General features: G+C 29.6%; 1 protein-coding gene across 3 annotated transcripts; it reads left to right on the top strand.

Annotated features, from left to right (window-relative positions):
* Positions 1-3,687: 3,687 nt before the first annotated feature.
* On the top strand, positions 3,688-24,716 carry LOC142331312 (RING finger protein 17-like). 3 transcript variants are annotated; one of them, XM_075377130.1, is made up of 6 exons: positions 3,688-3,811; positions 4,705-4,920; positions 8,304-8,452; positions 12,450-12,570; positions 21,670-21,826; positions 24,068-24,716. In XM_075377130.1, the coding sequence occupies exons 1-5, from the start codon at positions 3,761-3,763 to the stop codon at positions 21,706-21,708; spliced, it is 576 nt and encodes a 191-aa protein (XP_075233245.1). In that variant the 5' UTR covers positions 3,688-3,760; the 3' UTR covers positions 21,709-21,826; positions 24,068-24,716. The 3 variants fall into 3 exon arrangements, with proteins under 3 accessions (XP_075233245.1, XP_075233246.1, XP_075233247.1); XM_075377131.1 differs by having other exon boundaries at positions 24,049-24,716; XM_075377132.1 differs by lacking the exon at positions 12,450-12,570.
* The last annotated feature ends 485 nt before the right edge of the window (positions 24,717-25,201 follow it).

Genomic DNA, 25,201 nt, shown 5'->3' with positions numbered 1-25,201 from the left:
TTGTGCAATTATAAGTAAAAATGTATGATCCACCAAATTATTGAAAAGTATGGTTTTGGTAAGTTTGTAGAATTAATAAAATAAGCAGTGTAGTTTTTTATTTCAGTAGAACAAAGAAGTTTAATAAATATGTGAATAGTCTTTTTTATTTTATTTTTTTTACTGATTGTGATATTCTAACTATGTATACATGATACATGTAATTGAATAGAATTTACTAACTGATAGAAGTCTTTGATTGTTTACGTAAAATTCAAAATTGATTTTTAATGATAATTAAAAATGATTCTTAATGCTGATAACAGTAATACTTTACCATTTTCTAGGCTTCCCTGTTGGGTAATTCTCCATTTATTCCTCTCCAAAAAAACATCTTTTAACGTGATTCTTCACTTCATGGCTTTTTTTTACTTTGCAGTCATATCACCTTCCTAGGTCTCAAACGTAAGTCTTCTACTTTCCTCTTCTGTTTCAAAAAATTACCGCTTCCCATTCTGCACTCTTTTCAGATGTCCTGAGCCATTTCGGTTGCTCTTTCTCAAATCTCTTACTGTATAATAAGCTTTTGACATTCTGGTAAAAATTAAATAATTGTCTTGAACTTTTATACCCAATTCTTTCTCTTACTTGCTATCTTCTGCAAATCTTATCCCTAAATATATAATTTCTCTCATTCATTCCAGTCGAATACAATTAATTACGCATAGGCTTTTACCATCATATAACTGTTCCAGTGCATTATTTTTTCTCTCATAATTTTCATTTCTATCTTCTAGATGTGTACTTACATCTTAGTTCTTTTTGAACCTTTTTTCCTTTTATTCCCAGATGATTGTGCTGAACCTGAACCACTTTTTCCCTTTTAGGTCTAGTGGTTAACGAGTCTTCCCAAATCAGCTGATTTGGAAGCCGAGAGTTCCAGCGTTCAAGTCCTAGTAAAGCCAGTTATTTTTACACGGATTTGAATACTAGATCGTGGATACCGGTGTTCTTTGGTGGTTGGGTTTCAATTAACCACACATCTCAGGAATGGTTAAACTGAGAATGTACAAGACTACACTTCATTTACACTCATACATTCATCCTCATTCATCCTCTGAAGAATTATCTAAAAACGGTAGTTACCGGAGGCTAAACAGGAAAAGAAAGAATGAAGGTTGATTACATAAGAATGCTACCTATTGTAATGGGTACCATGATTTGACTTCTGGAAAATTTTGACATATCTTTACGTTTCACATTCCCAAACTCCAAAACCACCATCAGCTCAAATTATATAACTATATATATATATATTTTTTTTTTCTCACTTTCTTGTGGACACAATAACTGCTGTAATTTTACCCCAATCACTTTCAAATAATTCATAAAATTACTAAAGGTTATTTTTCCTTTATTAATTTATAAGTACAGTATGTGGTAAATTTATTTTTATTCAATTTAGAAAAAATAGAAAGGAGTGTGGAAAATCTGATCAGTATTATGCAGCTTGTAGAGTAGTAAATTTCATAGGTGCTTAATTTTATTAAGATGTGTTGCTTAGAACTGTCAGCTACAAAATGCCAACTAGAGAAGTATCGGCAACCAAGTGATCATTCATCAAAAGGAAAGAGGGATGAGAGATCCCTATATGCACGTGATGGATGCATAGTCATCTTTTTTTTATTAAGAAGTTTAATTATAGTAGACTATTGTTTTGATGCCATATTTAATTATTAATTTATTCATCTTTGAATAATTTAAATTAAATATATTATTATCATTCTAAGCAGCCAGTCTTTATATTCAACTTTTACTTATTCATTATTTATATTTTTATTACCATTTTATATTATGAAAAATTGTTCAATTATTTGAAATATAACTTTGTTACTGTGGGTTTCTAGTATTGTCATGTTTGCTATACATAAAAATATGTTACCAATATATATTTAATAAGTTCAGTAACTTATAATTTAACTGTAATTGTTAGAAATGAATCTGTGGGAGAAAATCCTAACAGCAACAGAATGAACCAAGTGTTACACGCTACACATTGAGACAAACAACATAGCTTCTTAACACACTTCCCAAGCTGAGCAAGCTATTCAGTTACTGGTGGTAATATTTCACCACCTATTTCCCCAGTTTTGAAACTTTATTTTTGGATAAACCTTTCTTATATCTTTATATTACTCTCAATTGTCACTTTTTTAATTTTATTTTTATCATTTAGTTTCACATTTCCTTATGTTAATAGAATTTGTTTAACATAAGATATATTGATTTTCTATAAAAATTATTTTAAGTCTGGCAAAGTTTTAAGGATAGTTTATTTCAAGTTTTAAAGTGAAAATTGTAAGTGCTTTGAATAAATTAAAATATTTATTGTTAAGTCAGTAATTTAAATATTTTTTTTTTAATATAATAAAGTTTTTAACATTTGTATTATCTATAGAGATAAAATAAAAAATAATAAAGTGTTAATTATAAAAATATTATAATTAATTACACAATTGGATTAACTAAATTAATATTTAATATTCATTCAATTGGATTGGTGATAAAAATAATATTAAATGGAATATAGACCTATAAATATTTCTTATATCATTAGTTATTAAATATCTTTTTTAAAGAAAAGTTACAATTTAGCTTAACTTTTGGAAATTTTGCATATTTTTAGCAAATGGAAATTTAACTGTCCTTAAAACATTCATAATAAATCATCTACTATTAAAAAGCAGCTTTATTATTCATAATACTTTTCAAATCATTGTTCTAGGCATAAAGTTGTTCTAGTTAAATTGGGGCAATGGAAGCAAGTATAACTGGGTCTAGTTGTTCTTTCTTTCTGCCATACATTTTTTACTGTCTCTTTATTTTCTTGTTTTACTTGTAGGAAGGAAGGTGGATAAGTGCATTTCTTGATTAATCTTAGGTTTCTTTACTAGTGTTACATCTAGGTCTGATAACAAGAACTCACAGGCTGCTATACAGAAATCCTGTAATTTTGTTTACGTACCACTGAATTTGTTGTGTAAATTATGGCCATGTATGACTATAATATGAAATATGTGAATAACCAAATGTTTATATCATCTAAGGGAATTAGAAGAATAGGAGTAATAATCTAACATTTTGTCTTGTCTCTTGACCCCTTTCATGTATTTATAAAACTCATAAATCATTTCAGTGATTACTATAGTCTTGTCTCATTTATTTTCAGGTTCACTTCCACTCGAAAGTAAAACATCTATTTATGTGTAATTAGTGCTAGAATTATTGAGCCCTATGAGTAGAGACTAAATTCTATAAAATTAAATTATGAATAAACTAAATTATGTAATATCTCAATACAAAAATGTTTATTTGCTTATAAAGGTTGCCTGCAACAAATTATTTTTTAAAATTTTATTCATAGTAAGGCATCCAAAGTAAGAAAAATTACCAATTGTGCTCTCGATTCTGTAAGATTATTATTAATGAGCCACATATATTTCTCAGCAGTTAAGGTAATACATGAAACACAATAAAGGAAAAATACCTAGTTGTCAAAAATGGCTCATTAAACTTCACGTTTCATTTTGTGTAAATTTTAAAAAAGTTACTGGTTTAATGAATCTAGACGTATATGCAGAAATTACTAGAAATTTTTCAAACTGAAAGAAAGACATGCTTTTTTACAGGTAAACAGGTCTGATGTCTACCAAACCCAAATTAGTTTATGTAAAGGAACATTCAATTGATATCTTCCCTAAAAAATAGAATTATCAGATGGATGAGTAATATGGGAGAGAGAGTGAAAACAATTGAAAAATTGCAGAATCAAGTAAATATGTTTATATTCTTTGTTGAATAAACAAAGTACTTAAGCGCTTGTTGTAACTGTTAAATGTTATAGCGGGAGGTATTACAAATTTTATATAAATATAAAAAGATTTATTAAGAGATATAAATTAATTGAAATATTTAGATATACACAAGGAAAATATGGCTGCCTTAGATAAGCATGTATATTGCTAAGAGATATATGAGCGTATGGCTTTACTATCCTTGAGAAATAATTTCATTAGGTGATATTTAAACAGGAGGTATGGAAGATTAGAGAATAATTCAAAACACTATACAACAGAATAATAAAAATACATAAGTGACATTACAAGATAAGCAAATCTAATTACATATTTTATTAATATTTTCTGTATTTTTTATTTAAAATTTGGTATAATATTATTTATTTTTGGAGAAAAATAAATGCGAATTCCCAATATTAATAAAAGCTAATTTATTAATATTATGGTCATTTTAATATTTCCTATTTAATTGTAATTTAATAATTTTCTATTAAATTGATTTTTGTTGAAGTTAATTATAGTTTTATTTATGCTCGTAAATATTAACTACTGTTTATTATGAACACTGCCAATTAAAAAGATTCAGGAAGTTTTAATAATTAAGTTTTAATTTTGTTTCTTTCTTCTGTTTATAGTCATTTTATTGAGTTTTCCACATTCTATTATTTTAAAGAAATAGCATAAAAATTATCCTGTTAAAGAATAATTTAAGAGATAATGATTTACTACTCATCATTGATATTAACTACATTATAAGTTTTCAAAATTTCAGTGTATTGCTTTACTTGTATATTTTATTAGTATTAGAAGTATGCCACTTTTCTCAAGTAACTTACTAAAATATCTTGTTTAAAATATCTCATTTTAGGTATTGTTAAAGGACATAGCGGATACTGTTGCTGTAAATTCATCATGTCTTGCGACTCTTGTGGATGATTTTTGCAGTGTGAGAGATGGTGCTTTTAAATGTCATTTGGCAGGGATTGTTGCTGCTGGTGAACAAAAAACATGGCCTGGAATTGCCATTGAAGTCTTTGAAGAACACCTTGAGGAAGCTAATAATAAAATTTTCTTCTCTCAGAAAGTAAATATGTGCATACATATTTTTTAGTTTCTTTATCTCGCTTAAAAGTTAAAGATTTCTTTTAATGTGCTTAAATTTTTTGAATATTTTTCTTTAACTCTACACATCAGAGTGATTATGAAGAAGCTCAATTGACATACTTAACTTAGCCAACTTAGTTCTCTAAATTAGCGTGTCCAAAAATTTGTTTAAAAACATTTTTGAATTTTTTTAGAATTAACTCTAGGGTGGTGAGCAGAAAAAGTTACAAAAACAATTGGGCTAAGTCTATTCGACCCTAGAAATAAATTAATTAAAAGTAAAATTAATTTAAAAAAAAATTAGTGCCTACTGAGATACAAGATTTCATAAGATAATATTGATTATTTCATTTTGAAAAGGTTTTAATTGTTTTCAAGAAAATTAAAAAATATATTGGTTTTTATTGTAAGTATTTTGAAAAAAATTATTTATTTAAAAAATAAAAATCGTATTCTAATATCTTTTAAGTGCATATTTACGAAGGTAACAATGTAAGGTTTAATTTGACTTAGATTAGAAGAGAAATGCATGATAAATAAACAGGATACTTATCGGTAAATTCTTTACTTTTCAAAACATTCTTCATACACACACACACACACACACATCAAAAATGTAAACTTCTCCAAAGATATAGTTGCTCTAAAAGTTTTTACCCCAATCCCATCAGTATTCCAAAACTTTAATGTTCATTTTACTTTCATACAGAGCTCCAGCTATGTACAGCAGTCCAAAATAAGGTTTTATTTTTTCATGTTTTTTAGTCTAGCCATATGTGTATCACTTTGGTAATTTTATTTAATGGAGTCAATAAGAATATTTGTAGATTCGATTATTAATCAAGGGTTCACTGAAAAACAGTTACCACAATTCTGGTGTGTGTGTTTGTTCATTGCATGTCTTGCATTCACTGCCAGGTAAATGCTTGGAGATTATGATGTGCCACCTAGTTCTGACATTTGCAGGAAAATGTTTTTCTTCCATTTGATTTTTTATCTCTACCCAAATAGAAGCATAGTGGCATCGTACCTGATTCTGCATCAATAGCATGGCCAAAGTGGGTGTGGGAACGCTAGACATGGAAGGCACTTATGGTTCTGCAGTTTCTATTTTGCCATCACTAAGTTCACATTCACTATTGCTATCACGGTCAGTAAATTGTTTGAATTCTGAATCATCAACTTCAATTAAATCGTCATAAAAATCTGTCCAACTTTAATATTAGAATTTTTTTTTATGATATCGCCACATAAGCTTTAAGGTTGTGTGTGGGATATGGAAATGTAGCATATGAAAAATGCCATGCTGACCGAGATTCAAACCCAGGACCTTTGGATGAAAGGCCGAGATGTTACCATTCAATGGCCAGCAATTTTATTTTCAAAGTTTATTAAAACATTGATAGAGGTTATACTAATCACAGTACATTACACAACTGGCTAAAATTGCATATAGAACACTAAAATACTATGTTTTACACAGACTAAAATTAGTAATGAGAATGGTTGGCTAGGTCTGTCACGCCCACACGCAACTTATTGTTGTTTACTTTGAAATTATTATTTATTGTTATTACTTTTATATGTTACACTTGCTATTTACTGTGGATTGTTATTCACAGACTGATGTGATGAGTTGCTGAATTGTGACATTAGAGGCCTCTTGAGGGTGTTTTGGGAAGGTACATGAGAGCTCAATTAAAAATAATAACTTTTAGTAGAAAAATAGTTAAAAATCAAAACTGCTGGGTTTTAGAGACCCGGCTTGACCATTCTAGTGTTAAACTGATTGATTCTTGCATTTAAAACTAAACGGACATATCTGAAGTTTTCAGATGTAACTTTTTTATTAATGTAGATATATTAAGAATTCAATTTATTCATTTTGTTATAAACTTCTTTATTATGTACATGTTTGCAGTTTAATGCAAGTTTAAATTATAAAATGGTGGATTGATTCTAGTCTTAATAAATTTATTTACATTTGGCATATTAAATTAACTTTTGTATAGGCTTAAAAAATTGTATACTTTTTAGAATTCATAATTATACAGCTTCATCAGATTCTTCGAAAATGACAATAATTCTATTTCACTTTGCAAACGGTCTTAGTTATTATCTTTTAATGTCTATCTTGTTAGCATGTACATAATACCCAAGCTATACTCCAGAATTTATCTCTAAATATTTGGTAAACCAGTTCCACTACTGAAGTCAAAATATGTAGTTGAGAACACAATACGGTAGAATATGTAGATTTTAATAGAGTCCATTTCAGATCAAGAGATAGATTATTGCTGTAAACAGGTATCCTTCTTCGGAACAAAGTGATTGATTGGTTGCAATATTAATATAATTTTTAACATGACAGCCTTTCTAGGGCTTTCACAGCTAAAGGCAGATGCAATAAATTATAGTATTCTATTGTACAAAGTACCTTGTTTTATTTAAGAAACCTATTCAGTTATACATTCTATTTTATGTTCACAGCTGAAGACAGAGTATTCCAACCGAGTTTTGTTCCCTAGTTTTTCCATATCAGCTCTGATGTATATTCAGATTACTACCATATTTCTAAGCGTCATGTAAAATCCACAGTTGTTATACACGAGTTTCTTTTGTATGTATCAATATACTTGTTTGTATCAAAATATTTTTATATTGTTATTTAACTAATTTTATGAAGTGCTTATGTAAATGTTGAAAATTTCATATCAGTTTTAAGTAGTTTCAATGTTATTATTACAGTTATTTGCATATATATATATTTTTTTTTATATATATCTATTTTTAATACATTCCTCTGTTTGTATGATCTTTACAACCTAATATCACTTTTTCGTTATTCTTTGACATTTGTACAAATTTAAAAATATTTGCTTTTTCAACTTCAATTCATTTTTGGATAATTAAAAATCATCAGTTAATTTACAATATAAGCATTCCACTATTCACGGATTGTGGGCAATAATAATCTGCCAGTTTGTTCAGAAAAAAAAAATTGGAGAGTTGAAGTATTGAAATAACTGAACATATGTTTATTTTATATATATTTCAAGTTTTATCTACTTCTAAGGTTATTAACAGATACTTTATGCAAACAAGTAGCTGTAACATAATTTTAACTTTGGGAATATACACAATTTTTTTTAGTCTTTGTAACTGTGTCATAGTACGAATCTTTCAGTTTCCAGGATGCTTTCTGAGATAGTTGTTTATGTTCCATCAGGTCATAAGGAGTAAGTATTTCCCAGGACCAAAAAGCTATACTTTGATGTTCTCTAAAGTAACCAATAGTACAATAGATTTATCATATTTCTGTGATAAACTGTTTGCAGCCTTAAGAGTTTTTGTGTGTTGTAGGGTGAAGTGGATCCTGAGGAAAAGTCATTACCTGCTGAGTTATGGATTAAGCATACCATAGATGGCGGTCCTCTTGAACCTTCGAGACATGAATGGCGTTCAATAAATAAATATCTTATTGATCAAGGATTTGCTCTGCCTGACAAAAGGTAGGTCTTTGTCTTAAAACTGGAAAAAAAAAATCTTTGAAGATTTTTTTTCAAATTTTAAGAGTGATGAAAATTGAAAATAAAAATGAAAATTACTGTAATCTTGCTGGAAATTCTTAGACTAATGCTAAGATCAGCTGATTCAAAAAAGCATACATACAACTGCTCAGCCAACCGGTGGTTAATTGTACTACAGTTTTTTTTTAGCCACATTTCTTTTTAATTATTTAAAAATAAATAAAAGTATATAACATGAGTATGATGGTAAATTTTACCATAGTGTGGAATTTTTCATAATACTGCTGCAGTTGTGAACAGGTGAAACTGCTTTAGGTTCCAACATCGGTAATGTTTATTAAAGTTTTTAGGAAAGAGTTCAGGTGATGATAATGCAAAACTGTTTTCACCCTCAAAAAAAAAAAAAAAATGGAAGAGTCATTCAGGTGATGGTAATCTGTTATTAGGTGAAGTGATGGCTGCTAGAAACTTACATGAGCAGCTGACCTTAGTTAAACCGTGAAGATTTCTACTTCTGGCTAACTATGTCACTAACCTGTTACTAAACGCTCTGTTTATTGTTGATTTAAATATGGCTTGTACAAAAACCTATGTGATAGATATTTCTGAGTTCAGTTCATTTCCATTCAGTTTGGTACTCATTATATAGTTCTGTACTTGATTCAATACAAAGGGTGCAGCAGAGGAAACGCATGTTTTTCACTATTGAATAACTTCGGTTGTTTTAATTATAGAAAAAAAAGTTTTACATTAAATAATGATATTTTACTGTATTTTTGAAATCAACATACCTTAATTAGGTTCAGAAAATAATGTTAGTAAGATGACATCCTTCTTGTCGGATGTAAATTTGGAGCTTCTCCTCAAAGCTCTGCATTACTTTCTCCAACATTTCATTCTACACAGCTTCAGTTTCTTGATGAATGGAAATTTTCAGGTCTTCGATTGTGTGAGGCTTGTTCACATACACTCTCGATTTCACATAGCCCCAAAAAAAGAAGTCATAAATCGATAGATCAGGAGATCATGGGCCAAGAAACATCACTGAATCGTGAAATGACATGTCCAAGAAATATTTGGCGAACCACTTCAATTGATGCGATGCTCTCGCCATGTGAGCTGTGGTACCATTCTGTTGGAAACACATTTCTATCATGTTCACTCAATGTCTTTCCAGTTATGGACGCAGGAAGTTTTTTACATATCGATGTAGCACACTCATGTCACTCTAACTTTGGTTCCCCCCTCTTTAAAAAAGTACCAACAATCCCTGTCTTGGAGACACTGCACCACACTGTTACTTTTGAACTGTGGAGAGGTTTTTGGTGTAGTTCACATTGGTTCTTCAACACCAGTACCGACATTTCTGTATGTTAACATAGCCATCTAGATGGAAATGGGTTTCATCACTCATCATTATTAGGGCGTTTGCATCTTCCATAAGAATGGCATTTATTTTGCCATAAAATTCTTTGCGATGCACAAAATCCCTTTCAGTTAGCTGCTGGACGATCATTATTTTTATGGGTGAAATTTAAGATCACCATGTAACCCCAGCGCTTCAGCCTGTCGCCTAGTGGATTGTTTCGAGCTAGCAAGAACTGCCCTTCTCACTCCGTCTACATTTTCCAGAGTTCACACTGAATGGGGAAGGCCAGGTGGTTTTTTCTTCATCACTAATCTAGTACTCTAAATGCCTCAACCCATCAGAGTATGGTGTCTCATTCTAGAACTGTACCTTGACGTTTGACATTAAAATTTTGATGGAAAAGATGTTGAACCGTGACCACAGAATCATTGTTTTTAAAAAACTGCTTGACAGCAAACACACGATGTTCTACGCTCTATAGCTGCTGAAACTTTATAGTCTGGGCTGTCCACCAGAGGTCACCAAAGATCAATACTCCCACTTGCCGCTGACTATTAGCAGTTTAAAAAACACATGTTTCCTCTGCTCCCCCTGTATTAGCATTGATTGTCTATAGAGTTGTATGTATAAAAAAATGAGATGAATTATTGAACCCTTATGAGACATGTGCGTCAGTAGGTAATCCTGGCTTGTGGCTTGAAAATTCAGTTAATCAACTGTTGTGAACATTCATTATTATTTCCATCATTCATGAACCATTATCGCTTATTGAAAAATTAGGTACTTAGGTATTATAACGGCACCATGGTGATTAGAAGGTTTTATGTAATAGGTCTGTTAATTTATGATGGCTGCTGGAATCTGTTAGGAATAAAGTAGAAACACAAAACTAGAAATTTAATTATTTATTCAAATTAACCTTTTCTATCTTTTTCCTGTTTAGCCTCCAGTAACTACCGTTTAGATAATACTTCAGAGGATGAATGAGGGTGATATGTATGAGTGTGAATGAAGTGTAGTCTTGTACATTCTCAGTTTGACCATACCTGAGATGAGATGTGTGGTTAATTGAAACCCAACCACCAAAGAACACCGGTATCCACGATCTAGTATTCAAGTCCGTGTAAAAATAGCTGGCTTTACTAGGACTTGAACGCTGGAACTCTCGACTTCCAAATCAGCTAATTTGGGAAGACGCGTTCACCACTAGACCAACCCGGTGGGTTATTCAAATTAACCTAACCTGCAAAAATCTAACAGCTTCCTCTTCACAACATAGGAAATCCCAAATTCTGAGTGCACAGATTTTACTTATATGTTCATCATTAACTTTAACAAATATTTTTATTTTATTGTCTTACTGATAAGAAGGAGAACATAGTTATTTAACTCGCTACCAGTCACACTGGTTATAACCTCCCAACAATAGTGGCACCGTTATAATACACAAGTACCAAAAATTATGTAAAAATTCAAGTTTACTTTTATTATGTGATTTTGTCTTGCCAACAATTTTTCAAGGTGATCTTTCATTATTGAAATCCAGAAACTAATTTGAATTGTAGATTATGCAATATTTTACTATCTACTCATATAAAATTGCTCAGAGAAAGGCTCAATCAGTTTTAGATCGTCCAGAGATAGTTTCTGATAAAATTTATTTATTTTTTATCACAGAACTTATACATTTAGAAAATTGAAAACAGACATTATATTGGGTCGTTTCATTTTTTTTTCGACTGGCCATTATAGGCATATCAGCCAGTTTTCTTTATTTGAGGATTGCAGAAAGTTTAATAGCTTGTTGTTTATTAAGGTATCAAGTTCAAAAAAACATTATAAATTGACGAATAATTTTACATGAAACATTTTTAAATGGAATATGTATATATTAAGGAAATAGCTCAGAAAATTAATTAAAAATCAAAGTTATAAAAGTGCAAAATCTCAACTTCTGAAAAAAATTTGGGTGGGAAAATAGACTCGCCTTCAATTTTTTTGTCTGTGTTGGCTTCTTACAAGACTGTTTCTTTTAAAAGTTTGAGCTCTTTTAATCATATTATTATTTTTTTTAGATGCCTCTAAATATTGTAATGTATGTAAAAATTGGCTGTGTAATTTGTGTATAGTTAGCTGATTTTAAACTGAACTTTTTGAGTATTTTAAAGTGAAATTGCTTAGAAGGGACAAATCATATAAGTCTCAAATTTTCATGAAACTAACTTTTTATTGAGTAATAAATAAGGTATCAAAATATTATGAAATCACATTTATATTGTGCTGTTAAAATTTAATTAATGCAATTAATACTAATAAGCAACAGTTGAGTTAAATAAATTTTCATCAAATGAAAGTAACACTGTGGGTTCATCCATGTTTACATAAAAACACATACATAAACATATTCTTAGTATTTAGTTTTTTATTTTGCTTTTGGTAACTAAAGTTAATTTCTAATATTTATAAATAACAATGTTATAAATTTTAATGTTTGATATCGTTTGTCACCTGTTTTGTGAAGTTAGGTTTTTACATTGGCATTATAATTTAATTAGAATGGAACGTCATCAATATGTGTAAATAATGATTTCTGTACTTTTGATGTTACAGTGACCCATCTATAACTGAACAGCCTATTTCATTGGATTTCAACTCAGACAAATCATCAAACAGTTCAAATTCTTTGGCTAGCAGTACCAATGTATCAGAGTGGGTGAAGAAAAATAATTTGGTAATTATGTTCTAATATTCTTTCTCTTGAATTAAAATTTTTATTGTGACGTTTAATCAATAATTGTTTTAGGTAAAACAATTAAAACATTTATTAAATTTAAGGTTAACTGGCAATTCTAATAGAGGTAAATGACTTTAACTGCCTCTATGAGGTTTTAACATCAGTAATGTCCAGTGTAATTTGTGGTAGCTACTATATGTGTTTAATGAGGATTACTATTTTTTATCATTCATTTTCTTATAATATACATTATGTAATTGCGAGTTTTTCTCATATTCTTAATGAAAATGTATGATTTACAAATTTTGAGACGCTTTCTTTAAGACAATGCTGGTTTGTGCCTCATAGACCCATAAATCATTCTTATTTTAGAAGAAGCATATACTGACCTTTCAATGTTGAATATACCATAAATTTTTGTTTGAAAGGTCAGTATATGCTTCTTATAAAATAAGAATGATCATAAGTTTTAATGGATATAAAATTATTTAGAGAGTTAACTAGAAGAATTCTTTTGCTTCTGCTAGAAAGTTATTTGTAATGCAGTTATTTAGTTGCTGAGCCAGTATAAATCTGAATAAAATTACAAAAGTATTACAATAAAATATTTCTTTGTTTGTTCATTATAGAAAAATCTTATGAATAACTTAAGAGTTTTGTTCACCATTCGAAATTACTCAGCCTTTGCTTTGCCGTTTTGTGCAAGCTTTGGGAAGGAAATAGTAGTATGCTTGGACAGTCCCACAGGCAAAGTTGCCACTTCATTACACACAAAGAAGTAGATGTCACATTGGATTCAGAAGGTTTAGATACCTTACTCTAACCACCAAAAATGCTGAATAAGGCATTTCATGTAAATGTAATAGGAGACAAACATCCCAATGGATCAAATATGTCAGATTTAACTAAACAGTCATTTTAATGGATATCACAATATTTTTAATGAATGTTCCATTGCATGCAAAAGGTAATTACTTACTGGAATCCAATTTTTTTATTTATCCATGTTGAACGTAAAATCCTTAGGTTCAGTGATATAATGGTCTACTAGTACAGTCAGTAATAATTGTTGGCCCAGTTTCTCAATTCATATTGCACTTTATGTAAAATTGATTAAGTCATTTTACAGAGCTTTAGGTGCCTCTGCAGATTTAGCCAAAGTAATTACATCCTTCATCTAAATAGAACACAGTATTGTCATAATTACTGCTTCATTTTCTTTAACTGTGATGTAGGCAGTTAGCAATAGCTAAAAACAGGTGCAGAAATGCCTTATCTAGCTGTAGTTAGGTAAATTCTTTCAGTTTATTTCTGACCTCTGCCCACAAAATCCTTTGAATAAATAAATGAAATATTGTTTGTAAAGGTTTTTATCTAAAACCAATATTTCTCTACATCTGCCCAGTATCACAACCCAAAGCTACTTTTTTTGACAGTATTTAACTATTAACTAGGCCCAGTATAAAATATCTTAATTGTGTAATGGACCATTTCACATTTTTATCAGTGCATCAAAATTTAAAAATTTGTCAGAGTTGCTTCCAATATAGATAGTAAAGCAAGAGTCATAAGATCTTGTTGCGTATAGTTATCAATGAAAACCACTTACTGTTTCTTCAGTGAAGGATTCTTAGCTACTTGACAATTCTGGCAAAAGAAATCTTCTCAAGGTAAATTTATACCTACTTCACAACAATTCGTAGTTGTGTTTAAATGGGAATTTAACTACAAATTTTCTTGAATTTCTTCCATGGACACTTGATGTATATGTCGCCAGGAGATGAAAAACAGAGATTTGATCAAATCCCTAAGGTAGATGATCAATTTACGGAAGATGTTAAAATTACAACTCAGGACTCAGGTTTTGTTGAAATAAACAAGTCAGGACTCAAATGACGAAGGTTAGAAGTTATCACACTTATTTACTTACTTAGTAAACCATGTATTATTAAATGTAGAGTAGGTAATATAAAAATAGTCATTGAGACACAAATTATTTATTCGAAACTAATTGAAAAAAAAAACTATGAAAAAAAGTATAACTTAATTACTTAACTTATTAATTAAGTTATATAAGTAATTAAGTTATAAGTTTTTAAACTATTAATTACTTAAGTTAAGTAATTAAGTTATAAGTTTTTTCATAGTTTTTTTTTCAATTAGTTTCAAATAAATAATTTGTGTTTTTAATGACTACTGTTGTATTACCTACTCTACATTTAATAATGCATGGTTTACTAAATAAATACTTTTAATATCTAAACAATATTATTTCATCTTTTCACTAAAACAGTTAAGGGATTTGATTAAATCACTTACTTTCTTTAGGGAAATCACCCCATAGAGTTGTCATTTTAACATCTTCCATGAATTTATTATCTACATTAGGGATTTGATCAAATCTCAGTTTTCATCATTTCCCTACAACATATAAATTTTTGCAATTAACATCAGCCTTGAATAACTCTAAAGATATTGCTGGCTCTTCAAGTGCGCAGAATTGTTTAATTTGTTGATCTAAGTATGAGTGGATACATAAAGTATTCAGTGTCACATCAGTATTTACTAATGTGCTTATTAGACAACTACCCCAAATAAACTGTTGCAGCAGAAGTTCCCTGAGGACTATCATACAAATGTTACATTTTGGATCTCACAACTCTATCTAGACTGCAGTATACTTTCACTACAAATCTCACAGAGCTGCCTTTTTTTCAAATCGTCAGTCAACATTACCATTGTCTATTTAATTGTCATGTTATTTTTAAAGTCAATCAGCTCTAGGAGGCTCGCAGCAATACAATTGAATGCAGTCCATATTAAGGGTTATAAGATCCAAAATATGGTAAATAAAAAAGAGATGCTGTTTTGCTTCAGACCATCAGCATTTGAATTAATGCTAGTTATTTCTGGGGTTTATTTTCTTATAAAATTAAGATATGATTTATCTTTATAGACAGAATTGAGAATAATGGAGGAAATGGTTTTTACATTTCACAAGAAAAGGTTTGCTGTTTTCTAGATTGTTTATTTGTAAATGTCGGGAAGTCACAGACATAACATAGCTGGTTTTACTAGTGTTTTTATTTTTGCACATTATTAATTTATATAATATGTAATCTTTATGAACTGATAATTTATTTACAGTGATTTGCATTGCAGATTCCAAATTTGCAATGCAATAGTATCTATAATCCAAAATAATCAGAACAAAGATAATTAAAAAGCTTAGATTTCATTATTTCCTAATTAGTAATGTATGTTTTTTTTTCCATGAAAATGAGACTCACTTTATAAATTAAATTATTTAAAAAAAGGAATAATAAACAAGTGCATATTTACAAAAAATATCCAAATTAGACCGATAAACATAATTTTTGTTTTCTAACATGCGATACATGATTTTAATCATTTTTTATACTGAAAACGAATGTGAACTCAGAATCTTTCTATCATCCACCATTTTTGAAAAAAATTTTAAATTTAATTAAAGGATTTTTTTCATTTTTTATTACTTAACTTTGTTTAGATAATTTTTAAGCTATAAATAAACAATACTAGACAAAGAATTAAATCATTTCATAGTCACTTATTATGACATCATATCTAATACTGAAGAGTGAGCCTTCATGGACAACATTAATCATGTCTGTGCAGGTCAAAATATGTAGCTGAAAATGCAGCTGCGTTGTTTGTATTAAGCACTGGAAATAGGAATGAATTAATTTTTTTCAGACTTACTGCTGTCTTAAGTTTGTTAACAGTGCAGTATTATAATGCCTTGAAATTGTGTAAATGATTCTGCTGTATCCAGGAAAAGCAAATTAATTTCTCTCAACCCATTTTTGGATCTGAATAGTATTATTTGCATTGGAGGTCATTGAATTTTTTCAAAATTGTCTCTAAATGCTAAGCATCCTATGATTTTAAGTCCTCATAGTTAGAACTCAATTGATTATTTATCATGAGCATTTAAGATTATCCCATGGAGGATTATATTTAATTCATTTTTCACTCAGACAAAAATATTGGATCATCAATTCCAAAATCATAATTCACTCTGTTATACATAAATGTTTAACTTGTTTTCGCTTTAGAGCTCAACCACTGAGTCAGTTACTTGGTCAACTGCCAAAAGAAAGAATCACAATATACACAACAGAATCACAACAGTGTAAATGTATTTATCAAGCAAAGAAAAAATGAATGTACTATAAATAATGAATTCTTATTAAATGGCATTGGTTTGCAGACATTTTTTTAATTCTCATTGTTTACAACAGTACATGTAATGTTACATATAGTGCTAAGTAAAATAGATTACATTTAAAAATGTAAAATAATCTAGAACTACTGAAAATTGTACACAATACTCAAAACCTCAAACACAAGGCAATTTAGCCACAAACTGCACACTCAGTTGTGACAAAGGCTGCATTATTCAGTGAAATTGGAAAAACCAGGAAGTCTGTTATTTCCTTTTTTTAAAATAATGTCTATCAATTTTATTTTAGTACATATATTTTAAAATAAATCCACAAAATAGGATCAGCAAGATTATGTTACTACGAGGGTAAATCAAATATAAACAGAATTATTATTTTCAAACAAAATGTTTTTATTGAAAAATAAAAAGGTAAATATAATTTACTTTTTTACCTAGTTTCCTGCTTTAGAAATACATTTTTCCCAGTGAGAAGGAAGGTTTTTTATTGCAGCATCGTAGAATGAAGCTGGTTGCATCAGGAGCCAATTACGTACGAATCCCTCCACTCCCTCATCATCTTCGATTCCATGTTGCATTTGAGGTTGCCATGTGATTGTCATGTCATCACTTATGCTGACAACGTCTGCTACTGATTGAAGGGGATTCGTGTAACGAAGTAGAGTACAAAGCTGCTCATGTTTGAGACTCTCCGGCTATGGAGTCTTTAACATAAGATGTTTTCAACCTAGAGAAAACCACAATGATGTTGCTTAAGGGCCGATTAGTTGCTTCACGATGAATCCGGGTTTGGGTAACTGGTCTTCCCATTCGGTACATTACAGCTCAAAAGTACCTGGGTGTTATCATTGATGAGAATTTTTGGTTCAAGGAACATCTGTAGTATGTAGCAAAAAAGGACACTGATGCTTTTTATAGAATCCATAGAGTCATTCATCCGGATTGAGGGTTGAATTACCATTCCATGCGTATTCTTTACAAAGGTGTTAGTGAATCTATTATGCTATATGCTGCATCTGTCTGGGCTCACCACTTAGCTTTTAGGTGTTACGCAGACATTTTACTGCGGGCCCAGCGACTCCTCTTGCTGGCTGTTATAGATGGTTATAGAACAGTCTCGCAGGAGGCAGTCTGTGTTATAGCCAGAGTCAAACCAATGGATATCTTGGCTAATGAGTGTCAGGAACGCTACATTTCCAAGGTAAATAATCTATTGATGTCAGAACGAAACCAGGAGATTGAAGACTTTCATCTTGGCAGATCAGGTGGGACGAATCCCCCACAGTTTGCTACATGCATAGTATTTTCCTATAGTGTCTGATAGGTGCGATTAGATGGATCTCCCCCAGTCAATATATCACACAGTTACTTTCTGGGCACCCACGTTTCATTGCAGGTGACAAACCTTGCTGTAAGCCTCTGACAGACCTCCAAATGTCTCAACTTTTGATATGCAGTCAAAAGGCGAGGGACCTATCTGGCACATACTTTATGGAACTGTAGGTCACTCGATAGCTTGTATAACTTATTCCGACCTGTTCAGTAATTTCAGATACTATCACCTGTTGATCGTCTTCAAGATGTCTTAAACCATGCAAATATTTTCATCTGTAATGCTGGTCTGAGAACAGCGATTGTGTTCCTGATTTTTTTCACTCATTCTCATCCTTTCCTGAACTCTTTATGCCAGGCAAACACACAAGTCCTTGACAATGTTTGGTCCCGGAACTGTGTAGTCAATCTCCGAAAAATTTCCATCATTTGAACTCGTTCATGAGCAAGAAATTTTATAATTATGCATTGTGCAGTGGAGGGGTGCACCTGTTGTTCGAACATCGTGAGCGTTACTGACGAATTGGTTGGGAGTGTGGAATGGGTGGCTCTCTCCACTCCTAATGATCCCACCCAAGTAAACTAGAAGCGTGGGTCCAGTCCTACCAACAATAGATGCTCAGGAACATAAAAATCCCGTTTATATTTGATTTATCCTTGTATTTTAGCTGAAGGTTTTCAATCAATTTCAAAAATGAAATTGCTGGAGAAAAGTTAGATGTAAACCATTTTCAGACTAGCCTAAAATGGCAAATAATTTCCATCCGGTTACCATCTTTTTTATATCAAACAAGGTAAGGTGAAAATAATGATGAATTGCTGACTCTTGTTATTTTGAGAAAACTACTACATCAGAGCAGTATGGATTCCTCAAGGCAAACCTTCTTATAATTAAATAATTGTTCTTAAGGCAGAATTCTCATTTCTACACATGATTTATTGCTGTCTACATGGATAAGGCATTTTTATACGGTTGAAAAGAAGAATATTGAACATTTTTTGTTTAGGGATTCCTCAGTAACTGGAACTTCTATGTTGGAATAATAGTTTCAGATAACAGTATTCTCAAGATAATTTATTAAGTATACTTTATTGTTATAAAACAGCTGAGCATTTCCTTCATGTTTGAATAAATTAAATTAAAAGGTGGACAAAAATTATGCAATTAAATTTTTAGGTATTCTATTTTGAACAAAGCAAATAATACATTTAAGAGAACTTAGTATTCAATGTTATATATGTTTTAACATATATGTACACATACATATATAATTAATTGAATTATATACCTCATAATAGTCTTGATTATTTGTAGGCACATATAATTTTCTTAAATTGATATGGCTTTTTGTTGGAGCTAAGAACATAATAATATCAGATATTTATAAATATTCTAATTTTTTTTTTTCTTTTAGCATGGCACCGTTGGTATATAATATTATTTACATATAAATAAAATGAAATTCAACCTTACCAACAATTCGTCCGCATTAACTTTTGTAGTACTTTCGGTCATTTGACCATCCTCAGGAAAGGTTATTCATCAATTTGAGATCATTAGAATTAAAGTATGTAGAATGTAAATTTATCAAATGTTAAAATCAGAACAACTGTTGTTATATTATACTTGTCATAGTATAAAGTTAAGCATATCTGTTATGTAATAGGGTCACAGTTGTTGTAATTTTAACATTTTATAAATTTACATTCTACATAATTTAATTCTAATAATCTCAAACTGAAGATTAACTTTTCTTGAGGATAGTCAAATGACCGAAAGTGCTAGAAAACAGAAGGCGAATGATTTGTTGGTAAGATTAAATTTCATTTTATTTATATATTAAAAAAAAATTCTATTGTTGCTTAATGACCCAAAAAATTAATAGTTATAAAGCAAGAATATCAGATAAGGAATACATCAAAAATTAATTTAAACGTCAGGAAAACATTTTTGAAAGTATATGTTTAGAGCGTAACTTTATATGGAAGTGAAACTTGAACGATCGGAGTAACTGAGAAGAAAAGATTAGAAGCTTTTGAAATGTGGTGCTATAGGAGAATGTTTAAAATCAGATGGCCGGATAAAGTGACAAATTAAGAGATGTTGCAGCAAATCGATGAAGAAAGAAGCACTTGGAAAAATATAGTTAAAAGAGCAACAGACTTATAGGTCACATGTTAAGGCATCCTGGAATAGTCGCTTTAATATTGGAGGGACTGGTAGAAGGAAAAAATTGTGCAGGCAGGCAACATTTGGAATATGTAAAACAAATTGTTAGGGATGTAGAATGTATACCAAAATGAAACGACTAGCACTAGATAGGGAATCTTGGAGAGCTGCATCAAACCAGTCAAATGACTGAAGACTAAAAATAAATTGCACATTATGCACTGTAATGCTCAGTCGTTAAGTACAATACGACAACAGTGAGGCCTGTGCAGTATAAGTCAAATTAAAGAACTTACCATTGAGCATTGTACTGGAATTACGCAGATGACAACAAGCACACAGCGACTCCCTTTTACGGTACATATAGGTGCCGTACCACAGTGAACGTGAAATAAATATTCCAACATCCTAGAAAATAGACTCTAAATATTATTTATTTTATAAGATAGAATAAATATTACTCAAATCAATTTCAGTATTTCTCTTGATCATTATTGTTTTGAAAACATTTTCCCTATATTTTTAAAGCATATTTTGCTGTGCCAGTTTTATTACAAGTGTGAGATATTAACCTTGATTACAAGGTTAAGAGAGCAAATTGCAAGGTTAAGAGGTACAAGCTTAAGTACCTTGATTACAAGTGTAAGAGATATTAACACATTATAAAATTTTCAGTTTGTTTTAAATTTATAATTTTGTTGATTATCTGCTGACAACTTGCTATCAATTATATTAAAAAGAAAGTTATTATCTCCTTTCTATTAAAATATTGGTGAATTCATACTCTTTTAAAATTTTGAGAATCTTAATCAATCTTACGTTGAATAAGCATATTTCCAGTTTATCATATAAGTTCTAAGGTGCCATTTCTTTTGAGAAAACGAATAAACTATTCCGCTAGCAGCAATGTTAGAACTACATACTTTTGCTATGTACCTTAACTTACAATTACTTCTTGGAGTGCTCCTAATGCTAAAATTATTTTTGGTACTCAAAAAAGGTCATGCTGACTTGTCAGCATTCTTTTAACTTTTCAGAGAGAATTTAATCGCAACCAAATTATTTTACAGGCTTAACCAAATTATTTTTACAGGCTTATATGTTAGAGATTAAATGTGCGGTTAAAGTAACTGATGTTAATTTGTTTAAAAAATTGTGTCTTTAATTTATTATAATTTAATTATAAGAAACTTTTGCTTTTGGTAATGTAACATGTTATCTGATAAGTTACTTTTTCTTTTGTTTGGGAGGGCCTAATGAAATTTTCATAACTGTGTTTAGTTAATATTATCAAGCCCACTATTTATTGTGTATCTAATTATTAATTGTCTTATCTTCCACTTCAAAAAATTAATTTATTCTGATGCAGAGTATTAGCAATAAAAGAAGAGTGGATGGCTGTACCTAAACAAGGACTGCAGTGCTTCCTGTAAGGTGTTAAACACAATGAAGACTATGACATTAAAACTTGTGTTGAACTTCTTCAAGAAAATATTTTTGTTTCTCCTTTGTTAGTTAAAGTGAAGGTAATAGTGTGTTTCTAATACTATAGGTTCATTTTTATTGTATGATTAAATTGATTTTCAAAAGCATAATTAAGTGCTATAAAAGTATTGTGTTAGGTAATAATTATCATATTGTTCATAATACTACGTTTCTCTTATCAATATGATAAGCAGTGTGTCTTTGATTTACAGTAGTAAAAATTTGAACATTCTTATCAAACAAAAGGGAGGGTAAGACAAATACATATTGCAGAATCCTGGTTCAAATCTAATTATAAATTTAATTATAATTTGCCATGTGTAGATTCATATGTTTACATAAATTTTTGTTATACAAACTTAATATCATTTAGTATCTGGTATACATAATTAATATTTTAGTATCATTTTACTGATTACCACATGTTTCAAGCAAAGCATTATCCTCACTTTATAATGATTCAAATATTGTAACTTTTACTTTATAGAGAAATTAATAATATTGCAAAAAAGGCTGAAGAGGTATGGCAGTGAGATAGGAAAAAAATAATCTCCATTTCATTCCTTAGACAGTAATACACAAATGGAAACTTATTACACATGACCTCTTGTAGCTCAAGAAAGATCTGTAATTGCTATTTCCATGTAATTTTGAAAGTAAAAATGCTTAATATTTACAGTAGTATTTAGGTATTATGTTAGTTTCTTCTTCTTAATGTTTTTTTTTGTTTTGAGCTATGATAAACACTTATGAAAATAAATAAAAAGATATTTAAAACAATTATATTTTGAGTATTTGGGTGTTCAGAGCCAGCTGGAACACAGCTGGCTATCATAAAGAACATAAATATATGTCAACATTATTAGTATACATACTATAAAGGGTTTACATATTGCGTTTGTGAAAGTACAATTAGACAAAAAAAAAAAATGTATCAAAACTAAAAATGTATGTGCATAACTATACTGTACCCTCTGTTACTCTATTAGTAGTAGTTGTGATTTAGCAATTTCAAAAGAAGGAAAATTCTTAGATTGACTTGTTCACTTGTTTATACAGAATACTAGTATTATCCAGAATGATATTTTAATATCATCATTTAATTTAAATTGACTTTGTCTCACTATCTCTTTGATTCAATAATCTGATACTTTAACTCTGCTAGCACAATAAAACTTAATACACAAACTATGTTTTAATGTTTGTTATTACTGAAACTCGAATAAGCATCTACACTGCTCTTCTCTGGTCACTCAAAGCATTAGATAACCAATTATTGCTGCTTAGATTAATCTGTTGCAACTTCCAAATCTCTAAAATGTAAATAAAATTATTTTTAACAAATGAAGCAGTTGGATCGTTAATGGGATCTAGAAAGTTCAGAATTAAAAAAAAAAAAAAAATTTCTATGTTCATGACATAAAACCACTGGGAATTTTTTAACACATGCCAGTCAAATAATTGAAAGAGATTTATCTGTATTTTGTAGCAGTAATTTAAAATCTGTAAAATATTACCCCGCCCCTTTCAATGTGCTGTTTTACAGATAAAGTTAGTATTCCTGTGATTAGAGGAATTCTTTAAAAGAAGACCTAAAAAAAAGTTTGCATCAAAATATATATTGAAATAGTTGCTTTTATCAAACTTCAAAATTTATCTCAAATGAATAATTGCAATTATTTCTTAATAATACATAATGAAACTACTGAGGAAGTGCTTCAACTTTACCTCAAGTGTGTCGAGTCAAATTACTATCTTTGGCAGTTGAGCATCAATTTCTCTTAGCGATGTAATTTTAGATTTTTTTTTATACAATAGTGATCATCAGCAAGTAAGGCCTACTTCATTTTGTACACGATTACAATCTGTACTGTAATATACGAATCCAATATTACTAAAAAAATTTCACATTTATTATGAACTTTATTTAACCTAAGCAAAAAATAAAGTAGGACATATGGGAGACAACTATAACCATGAGCAGCTCTATGTTGGTTTGCTTTGCCTAAATTCATTTATTGAGAGAGTTTAATAAATTCAGTAGCTGGATCAGCGATACCAATAAAGCTACAGAAAAAAATGATCAAAGTATTACCAGAATGCATGTTATATTAATGTTAATTATGCAGCTTTTGATCCAGGCTCTTTCTGATGATAATTCTTGCAGATGTTCCTTGTGCTTTGAAATTTTGTTAAACCTTATAGATCATACGAGTGAACATTTTTCTTTTATATAAATAATTTGTTTAAATTTTTTCTGCAGTTATGAATTTTTTTTACAGCAACGGGAGCCACTTGTACGAGTTCAGCTATTCAGAGAGGGAGGTACAGAACTGGTATATCAGAAATTAATTGATAACAACATATTTCAAATTATAGAGGAAGTAGATTAATTTTATTTCTTTGTAAAATATGGTGACTGAGGAAAAAATTGTGTAGAAATTTTGAGTTTGATTTTGTTCTGATTGCCGTACTGGATACTTGTAAAAGGATGAAATATACTTGAAGAAAATAACGTAAAGTAATTCGTCGGTAACTGCACCAGTTTTTCCAAACTTGGATTATTTTTATTTTATTAGGAACAAATACCTATTAAAACTTATTTAATTTTTTTCATTAGTAATAAAATACCTGATTAATTTTCAGTAGTAACGTTCCTTGAACTTCAACTATTGACAGTGTTATTTGTTAAGGTGGTATAATTTGTATATAATATTGCTATTGTTAAGATGCATTATTGAATTAAGTATGGGTTAGTTACAATATTGTTTTTTTTTTTGAAAATGTAATGTGCTCTCAGTACATTGTATTTATTTTTCTATTAATTATAATTCAGTCTTATGACTGATTATATATATTTAATAAATAAAACATAGTTTGATTAGATCATTTTTGTAAAGTAGATAATTACTCTTTTCTTCCTAACATATCAATATATACTATCAGTATTTCATAATGTTAATTTAAGTTTATTAGTAACAGTAACTAGGTTTATTTCTGTTGTCTCTTTCTTTTGCTGATTATTAACATTATTTAAATTGATTTTTCATGTATTTATTGCTACTTTTTTTATCAAAACTTACTAAAAATAAAATTTGTTTGTTTATTTGGCGTTTTAATTGTATTGTGTTATCAGAATTACTATAACAGTTATTTATTATCTTTATCCAAAAGATGATTCCTATATAAGTTATTCCAAAATTTACTTGTTTATATTCTTGATCCTTAAAATTTGTTTCCTGTTACTATCAGAAAGTGCCAGAGTAAATCTTCTGTAAAGATTAACAAAACAAAAAAAAAAAACATCTGTTTAAAGTTCTACCCATTTTAATTTTTTTCAATTAGAGCATCATGGGTAAATCTAATTAAAAAAAAAATTTATTAATTTTTATTATTATTATTATTATTTTAATTTT

This window comes from Lycorma delicatula, chromosome 10, assembly GCF_047948215.1.
Source record: "Lycorma delicatula isolate Av1 chromosome 10, ASM4794821v1, whole genome shotgun sequence".
Classification (NCBI taxonomy): Eukaryota; Metazoa; Arthropoda; class Insecta; order Hemiptera; family Fulgoridae; genus Lycorma; species Lycorma delicatula.
The sequence above is the reverse complement of the archived record's forward strand: the minus strand, read 5'-3'. Positions and strand labels throughout refer to the sequence as shown.